Raw genomic sequence first — 17,258 nt, forward strand, 5'->3', positions numbered from 1 at the left:
ACATGATCCAGGGCGGCTGTTCCTGTCCTGGAGCCCTCAGCCCTCCCAGACCTGAAGGTTTTTCACCCAGGGGAATGAGCCCCACTGGGAAGGCTGGGTTGAACCTGGCCACTGCTTCCCTTGGGCAGTGGCCACCTGCAAGAGAGGGCAGGCTGTGATGGAGCTGGTGGCCCTCCACAGCTTCCTGCAGCTTTCTGGGGGGCTGTGGTGCCAGGGCTCCAGGGACAGCGGTTCAAAGAACACACAGCAAGGAGCAAACCTCCAGCAAACCTTCTGCCATGTCCTCCTGGTTCCAGCAATGATAAAAAGTGCCAGCATCCCAGTCCTGGCATCAGCCCCAGTGCTAGCACCTGTGGAAGTGAGTCCGGTCTCAGTCCCAGCTCCAACCCCATCCCCGGTCCCATCCCCGGGGGAGGATCTGGGGAGCAATCATCTGTCTCCAATGTCAGTCCCAATTCTGATGCCATCCACGCTCCCATTTCTGGAGGATGAGGAAGGGGGGGCGGGTATCCCGCCTTTATTTCGGTGCCATTCCCGGGGGACAAAGGGGACAGCGGTCGGTGTCCGGTCTCGGTCCCAGCCCCAATCCCATCCGCAGTCCCATCCCCGGGGCAGGGGGCGGGGGGTCCTGCTCTAGCCCTAATCCCGATTCCATCCATAATGCCATCCCGGAGGGGGAAGAGAGGGGGCGGCCGGACTCCCGATCCCACGCACGTTCCCATCCAGGGAGCAGAACTCCTGTCGGGTCCCCGGGGGAAGGGGCGGTCCCAGCCCCGGGAGGGGCAGTTCTGGCCCCGGTCCTGCCCCGTCCCAGCCCCGTTCCCAGCGCCGGGAGGGCGGTGCAGCCCCACGCCCGCCCCGTCCCTGCTCACACGCGGCGGCGGCGCCGGGAGCGGCACCGGGAGCGGGGGAAGGACCAAAGGCGGGCATGGCACGGCCTCCGCCGCCCTCCTGAGCGGGGCCATCGGCGCTGAACCCCCGGCACGGAGCCCCCGGCTCGGCACCGCCCGGTGAGCGCGGCCGCAGGGGGCGGGGAACCCTGGGGGGACCGTGGGGGAACTGTGGGGGGATGTGGGGGGATGTGGGGGAACCGTGGGGGGACCGTGGGGGATGTGGGGCTGCATGTCCTGCCCACGCCAGGGAACGACGGGCGGTGACCTCCAGGGTGGAGTGGGAAACTCGTGCATGGAGTGGGAGTGGGGACACGGGTGGGGGGGACACACGTGAATAGGGGACACGGACACACGGGTGGGACACACAGACACGGGTGGGACACACAGACACGGGTGGAACACACACACACGAGCGGGACACACAGACACGGGTGGGACATACAGACACTGGTGGGACACACGCAGACACGGGTGGGACACACACAGACACGGGTGGGACACACAGACACGGGTGAGACAAACACAGACACGGGTGGGACACACACAGACACGGGTGGGACACACACACACGAGCGGGACACAGACACGGGTGGAACACACACACACGAGCGGGACACACAGACACGGGTGGGACACACAGACACAGGTGGGACACACAGACACGGGTGGAACACACACACACGAGCGGGACACACAGACACGGGTGGGACACACAGACACGGGTGGGACACACACACACGAGCGGAACACACACACACGAGCGGGACACACAGACACGGGTGGGACACACACCCTCCCGTGCGCACACGGACACACGGACACACGGACACATGCACGTACTGGCGGCGGTGGCACTTGTTGCTGTCCGGGTGACACGGGTGACACAGGGTCCCGGTGCGCCCAGAGCGGGGGGTGCGGCGCTGCATGCACAGAGCCCAAGGCCGAGTCTCCTGCTCTCAACCCCACATACTGCCCGTACTGCCCCTAAAACTGCCCCTAAAACTGCCCCAAAGTGCCCCAGGACAGGGCAGGGGGAGCAGCAGCCGGCCCGGAGTCGCTGGCATGGGCGGGTGCCGGCACAAATGGTTCAAAATGGGGACTCAGGGAAGCCTCCTGCTCCTTTTGCTCCTCTTTACCTGAATTGTTGGGTTTTTCACGCATTAATTCACGATAGTATCTTTCCTGCTCAGTTTCTCCCTTCCCTGGGGAATTCACTGGCTGTTTACCCGTGATTTCCCGTACAAGCTCTGGTTAAACCATGGAGCTGACTCTCTGCTTTGCTCCGCGTGTTTTTCCACCTCTTTGCATGCAGGGCTCCCTATGTAATTTCTTTGGGAGTGTTTTAATTTGCACTGCAGTGGGTGATACTCGGATTTCAAACCTTCTAGCAGCTCCTAACCTCCAGAACACCCTTCTTCCCAGAGCTGGGCACTGACTGACATCACTGCAGGAACAGCTTTAGGGGAAAAACATCTTACTTCTCTTTCTGCTTCAGTTTTCTTATCAGTTTATTGCAAAAGCCATTTGGCAGCCCACTGCCTTCCTGCACAGGAGATGAGGAGCAGCAAAGCCGGCTCTGGGGGTCCACCAGCATTGGGGGATGGTGGCCCTAGCTCGTGGTCGCTGCTGCCGAAATTGGGCCGTTTCATTACCACCAAATTCCTCTTGTTTTCCCTCAAGCAAAGGGTGGCTGATAGGTTAAGGGGCTCCAGTGCAAAGGGAGAGACCCCAAAATACGCTGAGCCCCAGAGCGTGGCCCCATCCCGGGGCTTAGTGGGTTATAAAACCCCCAGAAGGATTTCTGACGGTCGTGACACTGGGTGACTTTATCCTGTCTCTGCCCAGTGCGATTTTTATCTCAGGCTGTTGACACGAAGCCAAAGCCATGAATAGTTCTCTGGCAGCGGAGCGTGCTGCCGGCCACACTGAGCTCCCTCCTCAATGCTGGGCAGCCCCCACTAAAACCTGAATGGGAACCATGAACACCCTATTGCCTCCAAAAAGTTATCCCCCAAAGTCCACCCTCTGTGGGGTCTTCTGGTGATGCCCTGGTGGAGCCAGGTAATTGTGTTATCCTGGTTGTCCCCCAGAATGCCTTTAGTTTTTCCAGGGTGATTGTGACTCCCTTGGTGTGGGCAGGAGGCTGGGAGGTCTCCATGGAAGGAGATGTGGAGCTTGTAGGGTTACCAAATTGGCCAGAAACTGGTCCCACACTCATCTCACTGACTGTTGCTTCCTCCAGTGAGCATCAAAAGGTCATGGAGGGCAAAACCAAAGTCAAACTCCTGGAAGAAACACCCCCTTTCTACCTCCAGGTACCCTAAAGGATGCAAGTGCTCTGTTTCCCCCATGGAATAAGTAAAACTGGGAGTTTGAGGGCTCAGATAGGATCCATCCCAATCCCACAGCAGGGAAAAACAGGCAGGGAGCATCATCTCTCCTGAAGCAGGAAGAGAAGTGTTAATGAAGGGATTAAATATTGGCCAGGGTTGATGTTTACTTCCAGAAGAATCCATCCCCAGAGCCCTGCCATGCTGGAAATTGAGTCAGGTTCAACTGAAGGAAGGTGGCCTTAATTAGTGTTGTCACTGATGGTTTTAATGCTTTTTTAATTCACTTTAAAGCCACAGATTTGGTTAATTTGATTTACCATGGTGTGGAGCAAGGCAGGAGGTTTTGGTACCCCCTGGAAAGTGAAGCCTGGAAGGTAGATTGATTCAGGGAGGAATTCAGGGGGTTTCATGGGGGAAACCAGAAATTCCCAGAAGAAGTGATTTGTCTCAAAGCAAAACATTTTATTTTACCTCCAAACAAAGCCATGAAGTTCTTTCAAACTGATATCTTTTCTCCAGACTCTCCCTTTTTAGCTTGGATGAAGTTACTGAAAAACTCTCTGAGAAACCAAAACACCCCCAGAAAAACATTTTTCATGGAGAAAATAAATTCAACTCTGCTGTTTCTTAGCCTGACGACAGGAGGGGAAACTGAGGCACGTGGCTGCTCTAGTGGAGCAGTTCCATTTCTGGAGTGGAGCTGCCCTCCAAAGGTGCATTTTTGTAGGGACGGAAACACAGATTCCTGGCAAAGTTTCGGTTTAAGTGAGGTGTTCTGGCTACTTTGGGGATGCAGGAAGGGGTGGATCACACCCATCAGGGATAAAGGAGGGATGTTGCCTGGCAGGGAGATGGATAAAGTCCCTTTATCTTGGCTATCCTGGAAATGAATTTTGGAGGTGTCTTGCCTTGGGATCACTGGAGAGAAGCGCTGGGGATGGTGGAGCTGGGACAGCTGGGGAGGTCCTCAGCACATGGAGGTGGCTGGGGCCAGCCTGGGGGAGAAAGGGACACTAAAGGTCACAGAAAGTGGCAGAAAGGATCCAAAGGGCAAGGGCAGATGAAAACCAGGCAGTTTGGGCAGGCTCAGATTTCGGCCAGATCCCGTCTCATGGCTCCAAGCAGACGGGCTCGGGAGCATCCGAACGCGTTGCCTGTTTGCTTTAGGTCATGAAGGGTTTGAACCACAGTCCCAGAGCAGGGAAAAACGATTGTAGGTCCCAGAGCCTCGAGTAGCTCCTAATCTTGAGCGAGGATTTTGATGAGTCTACTAAATGCCTCTGAGTTAGGGCAGGGAAAACACCCACGTTCCCCGTGTGTCCTTTGGAAGGGAGTCAGGGAGAAGATGCGGTGAATGGATCGTGGTTTCGGCCTCCAGCATAAAACAGTGTGCTGTGGCACAACCAAGGGCTGCCTCTGGGAGGTCCTGCTGGTAAATTAATCCACATTAATTATTTGGGAAGGCAAATTAAACCTCATCAGCCCCCTGTGAAAAGGTATTTATCGCAGCCGTGGTTTGGTTGCGCTTTGTTGTCTGCCTGGCAAATTCCCGAGCACGAAACGTGGCTGGAATGCTGAAAAATGGAGTAGAAATCAGGAGTCAAGGCCTTTACTTGGCAATTCAGTGCCTGTCCCGTGGTCTCCCTGTGGAGGGCTGCCCATCCCTCAGCTGCCCATGACCTTCTCCCATGACAGCCCCCTCCTTTCCCATATTGGCTGATCTAAATATCCCCGGCAGATACAGTTACAGGAGCATTTTGGGATGCTGACTTCACGTGCACATGCCTGTGGGCACTTCATTTGAGGACAATGATCTGCCCAGGCTCCTCTCATCACCAGGCTCCTCTCCTGTGCTGCCTCCATGCACTGGCACTGAAGGAATTTTTCTGGGAAAAAACTCGCATGTCCCATGGGATAAACAGGTCCAAGGCCACACTACAGAGAGAGAGAGATGGTCCAGCCACTGCAACCTGCACGTGGTTCAGCGTTGAGGAGACCATGTGTGGATGGCTAGAGGGCACCCAAAAAGCTGTGCCTGGTCACCTGCATCCAATGCCAGAGAAAAAACCTCCCACTGTGACCTTGGAAAGGGCTGGAGATGCAGCGATGGGGCAGATGCAGGCGGTTCTCACCAAAGCATGGTGGTTTGTTTGCTTTTGGGGATCACAGAAGGGTTTATCCCGCTTGGCATCCTCGGGGATTGCTGCTGCTTTCGCCCTCCCCTCGTCTCCCGGGGGTTTGGGGTGTGACATCGGAGCTGGCATTCGTGGGCACAGCAAAGGGCAGTGCCAGCTGCCAGCTCTTGTGCCTTCACATGCCTTGGCTGGCCCTGGCCTCTCCAGCTCGCTCCCTGCGGATGCAGCAGCACTGGGGTGAGGGGCTGGACTGCAGCCACAGGCCTGGCACACACAGTGGGTTTTGTCCTAGGCATTCTGGGCAAAACTAGAGTAAAAAAGGAAAAAGAAAGGCTTTTGCATTCCCAGAAGGAAAAGGAGGGAGAGCATGACATCAAGGACAAGGCTCCATTCAAACCAACCAGCAAAGAGTGTTTGCTCCTTGTCCTGAAGATGGAGATGAGGACCTTGGCACATCCCTGGGCAGCCGGAGGAGATTCCTCACCTTGGCTTACGGATGGATTGTGGTTGGGTTTTCTTGCTGGTGTCTCAGGAACCTGTGGGAAGATGAGCTGGAATTCAGGGTGATCTCCCCCCATCAGAGCTGGGTTATGTGCAGGGGAGAGAGGGAATGCAGTTGGAGAAATCCCATGCCGGGCTGAAGCCTCTGGAACTCTGTAACCCTTCCCTGTGCCTTTTAGGGCATCTTGTGTGGCTTCCCTTGGTCACGGTGGCCTGTCCAACCCGTTTCATCCGCTGCCAGGTCTGCGGGAAACCTCTCTCTGGTTGGCCACAGATCTGCAAAGCTCAGGGGGAAGGAAGAAACTGTGGAGAACAGCAGCTGGAAAATGTTTTTCCATCTGCCAGAGCTCTGTTAACCCTCTCCATCCACAGCCACTCTGCTGAGGACTCGGGGGAAACAGGATGGGAGCAAAGCTGAACTGAGCGCAGGAAAAGCAAAACCCCAAGGCCAGCACAGTGCTGGCTCCTGATTTTCATCACAAAGTGGTTCCCAAAGTTACACTGGGGTTTTTGCAGATATTGCAGATTAATTGGGGTGTGAGAGTGTGCATGTGTGGTTTCCACCCCTGTCCTTGGGAAGTGTGAGCCTCAGCCAGCACTGTTCCTGCTCTGCTCCAAGGGGAAAGCAGCAGGATGGGGAAAACATCATCAGGGATGGTGTCAGTGCACTTCTGGACAGGTTGTTTGATCCAATCCCTGGAGCAAAGACTGGACTTATCCCCTTGTGATGGGCTGGAAGCATCACTTCATCCCTTCTCCCTCAGCAAACAGCTGTCAAGCTCCTTTTTAGTACCAAAAGTGCTTTACTTTGGTGAGAAATCATCCAGGCTGGCAGCTTTGAGGAGGGTGTCATTGCCTCCTTCCCTACAGGATCTGAGCTGGAGGTAGGGGCTGGATAGCCCTGGATCTGCTGTTTATTTTGCAAGAAAGGGCATGGCCACACTGTCCCTCAGCATGGTGGCACCAGGTTAGAGCTGAGTCCTTCACCTGAAAAGGTCAGGATTGCTCTTTCCCACCTAAAATTCCAGTGAGGTTTGGGTCAGGGTACACCCCACACACTCATTCCAAGGGCACCTTTCCTCAGACCTTTTCTGCTGCAGGAGCTCCTGGTCCCTGAGCTCCTGGGCTGGATTCATCTCCCTGTAACCCCCCATTTCCACTGGCTTCTCATAAGGCAGGGAACAGCAAGGGCATCAAACCGGCTTCTCTTACGGGAAGAGAGGAAATGCATTTTAATTTGATTCCTGACCCATGGACTCGCTCTGAGATCGTGTGTCAGCAGAGCCCAGGGCACAAAAGGGCTCTTGTCCCTCCTCTCAGACAGGCTCTGTGTGTCTGCAGAGACCCTTTCAAGGCGATTTTTCTCCTCCCAGTTAATCTGTCCCATGCAGAAACCAGTTCTGCACAATCAGGGCTCAAGGCCAGGGAGCAGGACTGTGTCCTGGCCACCATCAGCCCAGCACTAAACCCATTAAAGACCCCTCATTCTCCTCAACAGCCAAGCCAGGCAGAGCCCCTGTGGTGGAGAACATGCTCCTTTTGGCAAGGTTTGATTGCCACAGGGCCTCCAGGTGTGGTGAGGTTTGCCTTACCAGAAGGAGCTGAAGACCTCTGAAATGGGTGCCAGTCACGAGGATTGCTTGCTGAAATTCCACTTGCTAATCCTTTCTGCCTGGAATTTAGCAGGACCCATTTTTAGTGGTGCTCAGCTGAGTCACTTCTCGTGGCTGGTGAAACGCAGAATGGAGCATCTTTTCTGTTCTGTGATGCAGGAGACCAAATTTCTGTGTGGACCTGGTGGGAAGGGCAGTTTGGGACCTTTTGGTTTTGGGCTGCAGGAGGTCTGAGGTTGACTCCCACACATGGCCTGGGGTTTGTTGGTGACTTTAAAGCAGCTCAAGTCTTGTTCTGCACTCCAGATGCAAAATGAGGTTAAATAAAACTCAGCTCATCCACCTGACCATAATTCCTCCATTCCAGGGACTACTCAGTTGTGTCACCAACACCATGAGGCCATGATGTCTGCGGTCAGTGATGTGCTGCCCTCTTGAGCCATTGTCTCCATGTCCTTACAGCCTCTTTGCTTTCCCCCCAGGGTGATGGAGAACCTCACAACTCTAGCCTGGACCAGGGTCATCAACAACTCCTCAGACCCAGGTGGCACCGATGACAACCCCTACAAGTGCGTATTTGATGAGGACTTCAAATACATCCTGCTGCCTGTCTCCTACGGCATTGTGTGTGTGGTGGGGCTCTTTCTCAACCTGCTGGCCCTCTACGCCTTCATCTTCAGGATCAAGACCTGGAACGCCTCCACCACCTACATGTTCAACCTGGCCGTATCCGACACGCTCTACGTGGTCTCCCTGCCCCTGCTGGTGTACTACTACGCCATGGGGGACAACTGGCCCTTCAGCGTGGGGCTGTGCAAGATCGTCCGCTTCCTGTTCTACACCAACCTCTACTGCAGCATCCTCTTCCTGCTCTGCATCAGCATCCATCGCTTCCTGGGCATCTGCTTCCCGCTCAAGTCGCTGCAGTGGGGCCAGGTGCGCCACGCGCGCCGGGTGTCGGTCGTGGTGTGGCTGGTGACCGTGGTGTGCCAGTCCCCCGTGCTCTTCTTCGTCACCACCAGCGTCAAGGGCGACACCATCACCTGCCACGACACATCCAGCAAGGACCTCTTTGGCCAGTTTATCATTTACAGCTCGGTGATGCTGGTGCTGCTCTTCTGCATCCCTTTCCTCATCATCATCATCTGCTACTGCCTGATGGCCCGGCGGCTGCTCCAGCCCACCCGAGGCATTTCCCGCCTGTCCCGCTCCAAAAAGAAGTCAGTGAAAATGATCATCATCGTCTTGGTTGTCTTCATTGTTTGTTTTCTTCCCTTCCATGTCACTCGTACCTTGTACTACTCCTTCCGGAGCTGGGACCTGAGCTGCCAGACCCTCAATGCCATCAATTTGGCCTACAAGGTGACTCGTCCCCTCGCCAGCACCAACAGCTGCCTGGATCCCATTTTGTATTTCTTGGCAGGGCAACGATTTATGAAGTTTGCGGGCAACAAAATGCCAGGGAAGCCTCAGAATGAGGTGGCACTGGGCATCGTGCCCAACAATCACCTGGGAACCAGCAGCGACATGGACACGCTCTCCAAGGATCTGAAATCCTAGCTCTGCTGCGCAGCAGAAGGGTTTATCCTGGGTGTGAAGGGAGGACAGGATGCTCTGGGGCCCAAGGCTTTGGGTGTTGGGGGTGCCTGGGCTAGCACCCACTGCAGCATGGTCCGTGTCAAACCCGCTCCTCTGCTTGTTTTGCTGTATTGTTTTCAGGAAGATGCGGCCGTGGTTGCACACATGAACCCTGATCTCTGGCTCTGCATCCCAGCCTGCCCCTCTGATCAGCGCTGAGGTGACCAGATCTGGGTGGGGGGGGAAACCCCTTGAGTGCCTTGAATCATTCTCCAAAGCAAAAGCACCGTGTGCAAAAGGTCCCCCTACAGAATTCCATCTGCAGATTGCCTGGCACAGGGGGAGCTGGAGTATCTCTGTGCCTTGGCAAGGCAGGCAAGGCTTTGGGGGGGATGAGGAGAGTCAGCTGCAGTTCTGCTGAACAGCTTGATGCAAATGTCAAGGACAAGTACCACCCACAGCAGGAAAGGGTCTCCCACAGCTTTGCATCCCTGAAGAAATGCTCTCCCAGCTTCAAGCTGGCAGAGCAGGGATGGGATTCCCAGCTCCTGTCCAAGGGCTGGCTTCTCATTAACCAGGGTGCTGATGGACATTCCATCCCATTGGAGTGCACTGGTAGCAGCCCACTGGAGTTTACTGGTACCATCGAGCAGGTGCCCTGTAGGTTTCTCCAGTGGGGCCAACATCTTCCAAAAACCCCATTAGAGTGCTTCCTAACAGCAGCAGTCACCCTTTAAAAGCTTTTAGGAACCTGCTGCTTCCAGCTGCTGGCTTTAATAATCATCTCCAGCTTATTAAAATTTAAGGTGAGCTCTTCACGTCTTGTTTTTAACCCCGTTCCTGGTGACTCATGTTTCCAGCCCAGCAGCAAACACCAGTGTTCCTCCCCTTGGCTGAGCGCTGCCACATCCCCATTGCTGTCCCTCAGAGGAGACAAAGTTTGCCAGCACTAAAGCCTGGATTGAGGAGCTGTAAGTGGTGCTGAGCTTAATCCCATTCTGCCTGGATTTGGAAAAAAATGTCCACAAAACATTTCACCAGAAGGTGCTCTTGGTGTTTTTCCCTGTAAATGTTGGGTTGGAGATCCCAGAGCCCAAGTCCATGGTTTCCCTGACAGCAGGATTCTGATTCCTCCCCCCAAAAATGAAAATTTGCTTGGGCTGCAGCACTGCATAAGGCACATTTTGTAAAAGCTCTATTTCAGGACTAGGCAAACACATTTGATGTTGGCTTAGGCCAAGACCTCAGACCACTACTTAGTTTCACCCATCCTTCCTTCTTGTGAGGTGGTTTGGTGGAGACAAAGCCACGTCATGATGTCACCAGTGTGTTCAGACATGGGTGACTGGGACCATTCAGGGTGAACTGTGAGGTTCCTGTGGTCCCACCCCCAATGGGGGCTCTTGTCCCAACCAACAATGTCACAACCACAGGAGGCAAAGGCAGACAGGACTTTTTGCAGGGTGGTTCATCCCACCCTCGAGTGTGTTTAGGATAGGATTGGGTTAAGACCAGACTTGCACCATGGCAGCACCTTCATTCCTTTGTTCTTGTGAAGGGAGCTTGGCTTTATGGTGAGGGTCATGGCACAGTCACTGGGGTGAGACAAATAACTGGGAGAAATGAATTCAGCCAGGGCACTGGACTGGCACAAACATCACTCCAGGCCAGGCCTTGCCCGGTCTCCCACACTTGCCAAAAAGCAGCGTGGACACGTTACGTGCTCTGAATAATTCAACAAAAACATACCCAAAGTTTCCTCCTGGGGTCCTGCTTGGAAATCCTACCTCCACCTCCCTCTGGGCTGGCTTGGAGCCGCCACCCTGGGCAGCACTGGCAGTGCCATCGGGGTGTCCCTCTGTGATCCTCATCCCCAAGTGATCCCACCGGCCAGGTGCAGAGCAGTTGGAGAGGTGCCAGCTGGAAATCTAGCTCTAGACTTTTTGTTTTTGTTTGTAAAAGCACTAACTTATACTAGAGAGAGAAAAAAAATGGAGTTTTATGACAGTGACTGTACATTTTTATTTTTGTAACATGCAAACACCTCGGATTTCTGATAGTAAATGAGTTTATTTCTATTACAAGCACTTCTCTGCCATCTCCTCTGGTATGTACAAAGATGGGTATTGGGGGTAAAAACTGAGTTGTTGAATGCCATGGAAATATTTTAAGCTCCAGGTACAGCTGTCCACTCGTCTGTGCATCATGGTCTCCATCTAATTCAATGAATTCGATCTCCACTCTTGATTCAAGATTTTCATGGGGCTGGTGCCACCAGTTCTGGCAAAGCCCAGGTGCAGAGAGAGCTCTGTGGTCATGGCAGGGCCTCACAGGGGACAAAACCCCTTAGAGTGTCACAAATTATAAAAAAAATAGCCAACTGTTTTGGTTGGGTCTCTGTGGTCTTGGTAGCTTCTCCTAGACTGCTCTTGTTGAAGACTAGAAGAAATCATTAGATTAAGTAATTAATTAACAAATCTCAAAAGAATTAGTCTCCCATCCCCTAGACCTTTTCTTTTTTTGTTTTTCTGGTTCTCCCAGCCACTCAGAAGACACCAAACCAAGGTGTTGCAAACCTCTGGTTCTCAAAGGCTCTTCACCTTCCCCTGCAGACACCAGGAGGTTTCCTGAGCCTAACCACAGTCCCCATGAAAAAATACATTTGGTTTCAATTTAGTTTTCATTTGGTTTGCAATTTATCTTGGTCCGCAGCCTGGCTTTCACTGGGCCTTTCAGTGAAACAAGGCTCGGGACACACTCGGCTCCATGGATGTGTTAATGCCAAACTCTGGCCAAGTCACCCTGAAGTCTGCTCGGGAATAATCTGGGCAGCTCAAAGAGGAGCTGACAAGGGATATCTGGATGAGGTCTGTAAATATAATTTTATGGTAACCCACTGCTCTGTGCATCCCTGGAAATGTTCAAGGCCTGTCTGCGCAGGGCTGGTGCAAGGTGTCCCTGCTCATGGCAGGGGCATTAGAATGAGAAGATCTTTAAGGTCCTTTCCAACCCAAACCTTCTGTCATCCCATGACTCTCTGGTTCTATGAATTCCTTCATTTTTAATCCTGAAGCTGTTTTCAAGTCAATTTACACTTGATACCCCAGCAATGCCTTAAAGGGGCAGCCACAGTCACTCATCACCCCACTGTGGGACGGAAGCCCTTTGTGGTCCCCTGCACCAGGGCAGAAAGCTTTGCTCTGCTTACTCTTTCCAAGAACTTCGTAGCCCTTAGAGCTGCCAAAACACAAAGTCTCAAAAGCATAAAGCCAAAGAAATAGCTTTGAGCCTTGGAATTGCTAAATCAGATATCCCAGGATGCACCCTCTGAAAAACCCCTCTTGAATTTCAGCCCAGGTTTTGGGGTCTCTTTCTGGGGACAATGCCCAGGGGCCAAGGGCTCACATGTGAATATGTTTAACTTCTGGGATTTAGAGCATCATTCCCAAATCTTTACTGCAAAGACCCTGCCCAGCTCATACCAGCACTGAGTCAGCCAAACCCAAGAATGTGAATTAAGGAACAAAAACAACCACTGATGAGGAGCACAGAGAAGCAAGCAGAAAAAAGCCACCCAGCCATGCCAAGTGGTTACAAACCACTTTTTCTAAATATCCCTTAGCACAGGGAGCAGGAAGCAACAGTAACGAGTGCTGATGGTTTCCTGCCAAGGAAACAAATCTGCCACATGGGCTGGAGGGATGCACACTTCTGCTGGACCTTCCCAGCATCCAAGTGGAGAGCTTTTCCTTCCTGATCATGCCTTTCTAGGAAGCAGACCCTTAGTGGGACAGTGGCAGGCAACAGGCCATGTTGTTACTGTAAACAATTAGTGCGTCCACTTCTTTCTCCAAGTTCTGTCTCCATTTTTCTTCTGGTTTTCTGCCTTGGGGTTGGATTTTCCTGAGGAACAAGTCTGTCTGTCCCTTCAAGTCATTTCTGATCTGGTTGGCCAGTCTGATGCAGGGACAAAGTCACCACACTGTTGAGCTCCTACAAATTTCATGGGAAATCAGGACATGAAGGAGAAGGAGCCAAAGGAATTGTCACCCAACAGCTCAAAATTTATTTTAGACAGCAGAGAAACCTCCCCCATGCCAGAGCCTGAGGTGGCTTGAGAGGGAGAATGTCCCTCACACCATGATGTGTGAGGGAAGGGGACAGGCCCAAAGCCACCCAGCAGGCCAAAGCTGTGTTCAAATACAGGGGCAATTCCCAAATCCCACAAACCAGTATTTTTGCAGAAATACCCCCAATATGGACAGGCCAAGGCAGCAGTTGTTCAGGGAGAAACCAAACCAGTGGGTGTTTGAAATAACATGCCAATCACCCAGCTTTGTGAGGAGATTATTTGAAGACTTTCACAACTTCAACACCGATATTTGCAGACTCTGACAAATAAATGCTCAGGAAAACCTGCAAGTTTAAAATACTCCTTTTTAAAAATGTTTTTTCCTCAAATATCTGCAGTTTTACACCCTGGCTAAGCACCAACATTTTGGGGTGTGCTTTGGGGAGCAGCTGACTGGGTGGGTTTTGCAGCCTCCTTTGATGCTGCTGGTGGGAGAGCAGGAGATTCTCCCACCAGCTCCTTCTCCTCTGCTTTTGCCACTCCCTGTGGAAAGGCACTGTGTCACAACCCCATTCCCAGCCCCCCTTAAATCCTAGGGGAGCCTCAAGATGCCCTCAAACCACCTTTGAACTTGGAAAGAAAGGGGTGAGGGGTTTTCAGCTGAGATCTTGGCCACTGGGGGGACCTTGGGAGATGGTGGAAGGTACATGGAAAATCCTGGGCCCAGCAGTGCAAAATCCATCCTGGGCTGATTTTTAATGGAGAAACAATTTAGCTGAGTAGGCTGAACCTGTGGCAGCAGAGTCCTCTGCTGGTGCCAAGGAGATGTGCCAACAGCAGGGTCCTTGTCCCCAGGCTGGGGTTGTGGCACTCACAGACACTCAATGCAGGGTCCTGACTTTCATCTACGGGACTTTCCAGGGAATGGAGAAGTTTTCTGTTCACTTTGACGTTTCCCTTGTGTGGTTTCTCCTCATGTGATCTGTGGTTTTAATGACAGGGGAAGATCCTGGTCACCAACAAGCATCCAGCCTCCCCCTTGCTGTTCCAGCTCCATCCCTTCCCCCAAGGGAAGTCTTGGTGCTCATTTAACATGCTGCCATCCTTTTTTTCAGCTGGGACAAGTGGGTTGGAAACTGGCTGGGCACCATTAGGAAAGGATGGATGGGTATGGATGAGGTGGAGGCCACTTGGCACCCACCCTGGGAAGGACCTTGGTACGTGCCCTTCACGGCGGGGCTTCCCCACCATCGCTGCCTTTGGAAACGAGATTATTTCAGGTGTCCCTGATCATTCATCTGAGCCCTGAGACTCCCTGCAAACCCCCTCTGCTGAGAAGCAGGAGGATGGGATGTCTTTCCTAACCTTCTCCAGGTAAGCAGCTCCACCACCCCCAGCCGGATGCGGTCCTTCCCCTGCTCCTGCTCCGTGACTTGGGTGCGTTTGGCAGCCTGGCAGCAGGACAAGGCTCCACATGTGTGCCAGCACACCTGTTTGCAAATAGGGTGTGGGCTCAACGCCCCTCATGGCCTGTGGAACGAGTCCATCTGGTCCCAAATGAGCCCGAGAGCTTTGGGATGGGACTGCAAAGCAGGTTGGGGCGTCCAGCTCTTTGGTGTCATCCTGTCACTGCAGCCTGCAGGGCCAAGAAGAAAGGCTGCAAGAAGGGGGAGGTGCTCAGGGGATGGAACCATGCTCTTCTGGTCCTCCTTGGGCAAAGGAGTGGAGACAGCTCAGCTGGGAGTTGTTAAATGACCCGAATTGTCCCTAAATAGCTTCTGCAGCCCCGTGCTCAGCAAGATGCTGATACTCGATGCCTCACCCCCCAGCATCCTCCAAGGATGAGCTCACAGGGCTGAGCCCTAAAAATAACTCACTGGGGGCAGCGGGTGGGTGGGCATTGCTGTCACTGCGCTGTCAGCATTCCCAAGCCCGTGTTTCCAAGCCCATCTGCGCTCCCGTGCCGGCCCCGAACCCCTCTGGCACATGGCGGCTGCTCCACAGCATCCGAGGAACCGCGAGGGGTTGCCAAGGAAGTCTCAAAAGGCCTGGAGCAGCTTCCCAGCTTGTGCCTCCCCATCTGCTCCTCCTCAGGCAAATGGGCTCCCAGCAGGGTGGTCTGGGCTCGGGGCCCCCTCTGTGGTCAGCTCCTGGGGTGATGCACCAGTTGTGGGGAGCAACAGCAGTGCCAGGGGGGTGGAATCTCTGGGATTGTGGGCCTGGATTGAGCAATGTGAGGATGATGCCTCCAGCCAGGGCCGTGGGCAGCAGTGAGTGCCCATGTCCCAAGATGCCAATTCCATGTGGTGATTAATACCCCTCTGTCCTGACCCTCATCCAAACTTTATGAGGTCATTTCCTCGAAATCCATCATCCCTTCCCAGGCAATGCTTCCCAGATGTTGCAACCCATCTCTACATTTCAGTATCTGGCTGGTGATGTGAGGCAGCACAAAGCCTGGAGTGAGAGCAGCACGTTCCAACAGTCCCCTGTAGCATCAAAATCCCCCTCATCACCAAATAATTTTCACTTTTTGTCCCAATTATGGTAACTCTTCGAGCATCCCCAGAAGGCAGCTGGATTGAAATGTGCTGCAGATTTGGATTTGTAGCAGCTGCTTTTCCTCCTGGTTGCCCATAGATGGAGGAAGAGCACTGCTCCCCTCTGGGTTCCTCCTTCAGCTGCCTGCTTAATGGGGGAACGTGGTGTTTTGGGGGCTCGTGGTGTTTTGGGGGTCTCCTTTGGCCCATCAGATGCTTGGTTTGGGTGATTAAAGCCTGTCCTAGGAGAGATGTTGGCTATGACCTGCACAAGACCCCAGTATGAACCCACAAGACCCTCTTGAGGCACTCCAGATGCCCAGGTGGCCACATCCAGATGGGCATCCCCAAAATAAATCCAGCTGGTGACATCCAAGGAGGGCGAATCATTCCAGGTGAGCGCTACACACAGATTTACCACCAAGGTGCTGCTCTGCTGCTCAGACACTGATGTTTAGTTGAGGGTAGAAATATTTTGGGGAGGAACAGAGAAGATGGAGATGGAAGTGCCCAGGGCCAGGTTCAAATGAGCTTGGTGAAACCTGGGACAGTGGAAGGTGTCCCTGCCCATGGCAGGAGGTGGAACTAGTTGATCTTTAAGGTCCCTTCCCACCCAAATAATTCTGTGATTTCTGTAAATAATTCCCAGAAAAACATCATCATCTTGGGAGATAAAATTATTCCCCATCCTGCTTTTCTGATACAAAGACTTGCCTCTTCACTTCAAAAAGACACATTTTCAACCAAAAAAAGACCAAACAAAAAACCCTCCACTCATTTATTTTACCAAAATAGGCAAGAGTTAAAAGAAATCAACAGAAACTACTTGCTTTGACCTCCCTTTGACCGGAATCATGTTTTCCTCCCAAATTTTGGTTCAGCCAGCCAGTCACAGAATGCCTCCTGTCCCAGCTTTGCCCAGGGCTGGCTCTGTGGGTTTTGTCCGGTTTCAAGTTAATGGGATTATTGTGAAACTGGTGGACGCACACTTGACGTCGACCCTGTGTGGGAGGAGGATCAGTCTGAAGACTGTAAGAAACCCGATTTAGTAGGAAAAAAGTCAAGAGAAAGACTCAGTGGCCTCATTACCCTGCAGATAAAGCGTTCACAAAAGCAGGGAGGGATAAAAAAAAATCCTTTTCCAGTAAGAGCAAATGTTTACCCTGCACGATACCAACTGACCCCAGGTAATCTCAGGTTTAATGACATGGTTTAGTACCACTGAAAAGGGCCTCTTTTGTGTTTCTCAGAGATTCCCACTGGGGAATTTCCTACGGATATCTGGAGATATCCTGGTAGCAGCAGTGACACTTTTCAGATGTCTTGTGAAACCTGTTATATATATAAATATATATATAAATATATATTTATGTATTTTGAGATGTGTTGCGCATTTTTTTCATGCCCATTTGCATAAGCCCCAGTGCCCCATTGCTGGCAGGGGCCAATGGGAAAGGGACAGGGGGAAGGAATTAGCAATGTGATACCTGCTCTGAATCACACCCTGCTTTTGTGGCTGCAGGATCTTGTGAGAAGGAGGTGGGGTAAGTTAGATAATCTCCAGAAAATGTCCCTGCTTTGGAAACTTTCCCG

General features: G+C 52.7%; 1 protein-coding gene across 1 annotated transcript; it reads left to right on the plus strand.

The window, feature by feature from the left end:
* The first annotated feature begins 645 nt into the window (after nt 1–645).
* Nucleotides 646–11,140, plus strand: P2RY2 (purinergic receptor P2Y2). The gene is made up of 2 exons (XM_058842545.1): nt 646–1,010; nt 7,958–11,140. The coding sequence occupies exons 1-2, from the start codon at nt 661–663 to the stop codon at nt 9,033–9,035; spliced, it is 1,428 nt and encodes a 475-aa protein (XP_058698528.1). The 5' UTR covers nt 646–660; the 3' UTR covers nt 9,036–11,140.
* The last annotated feature ends 6,118 nt before the right edge of the window (nt 11,141–17,258 follow it).

Source organism: Poecile atricapillus, chromosome 1 (assembly GCF_030490865.1).
Source record: "Poecile atricapillus isolate bPoeAtr1 chromosome 1, bPoeAtr1.hap1, whole genome shotgun sequence".
Lineage (NCBI taxonomy): Eukaryota > Metazoa > Chordata > Aves > Passeriformes > Paridae > Poecile > Poecile atricapillus.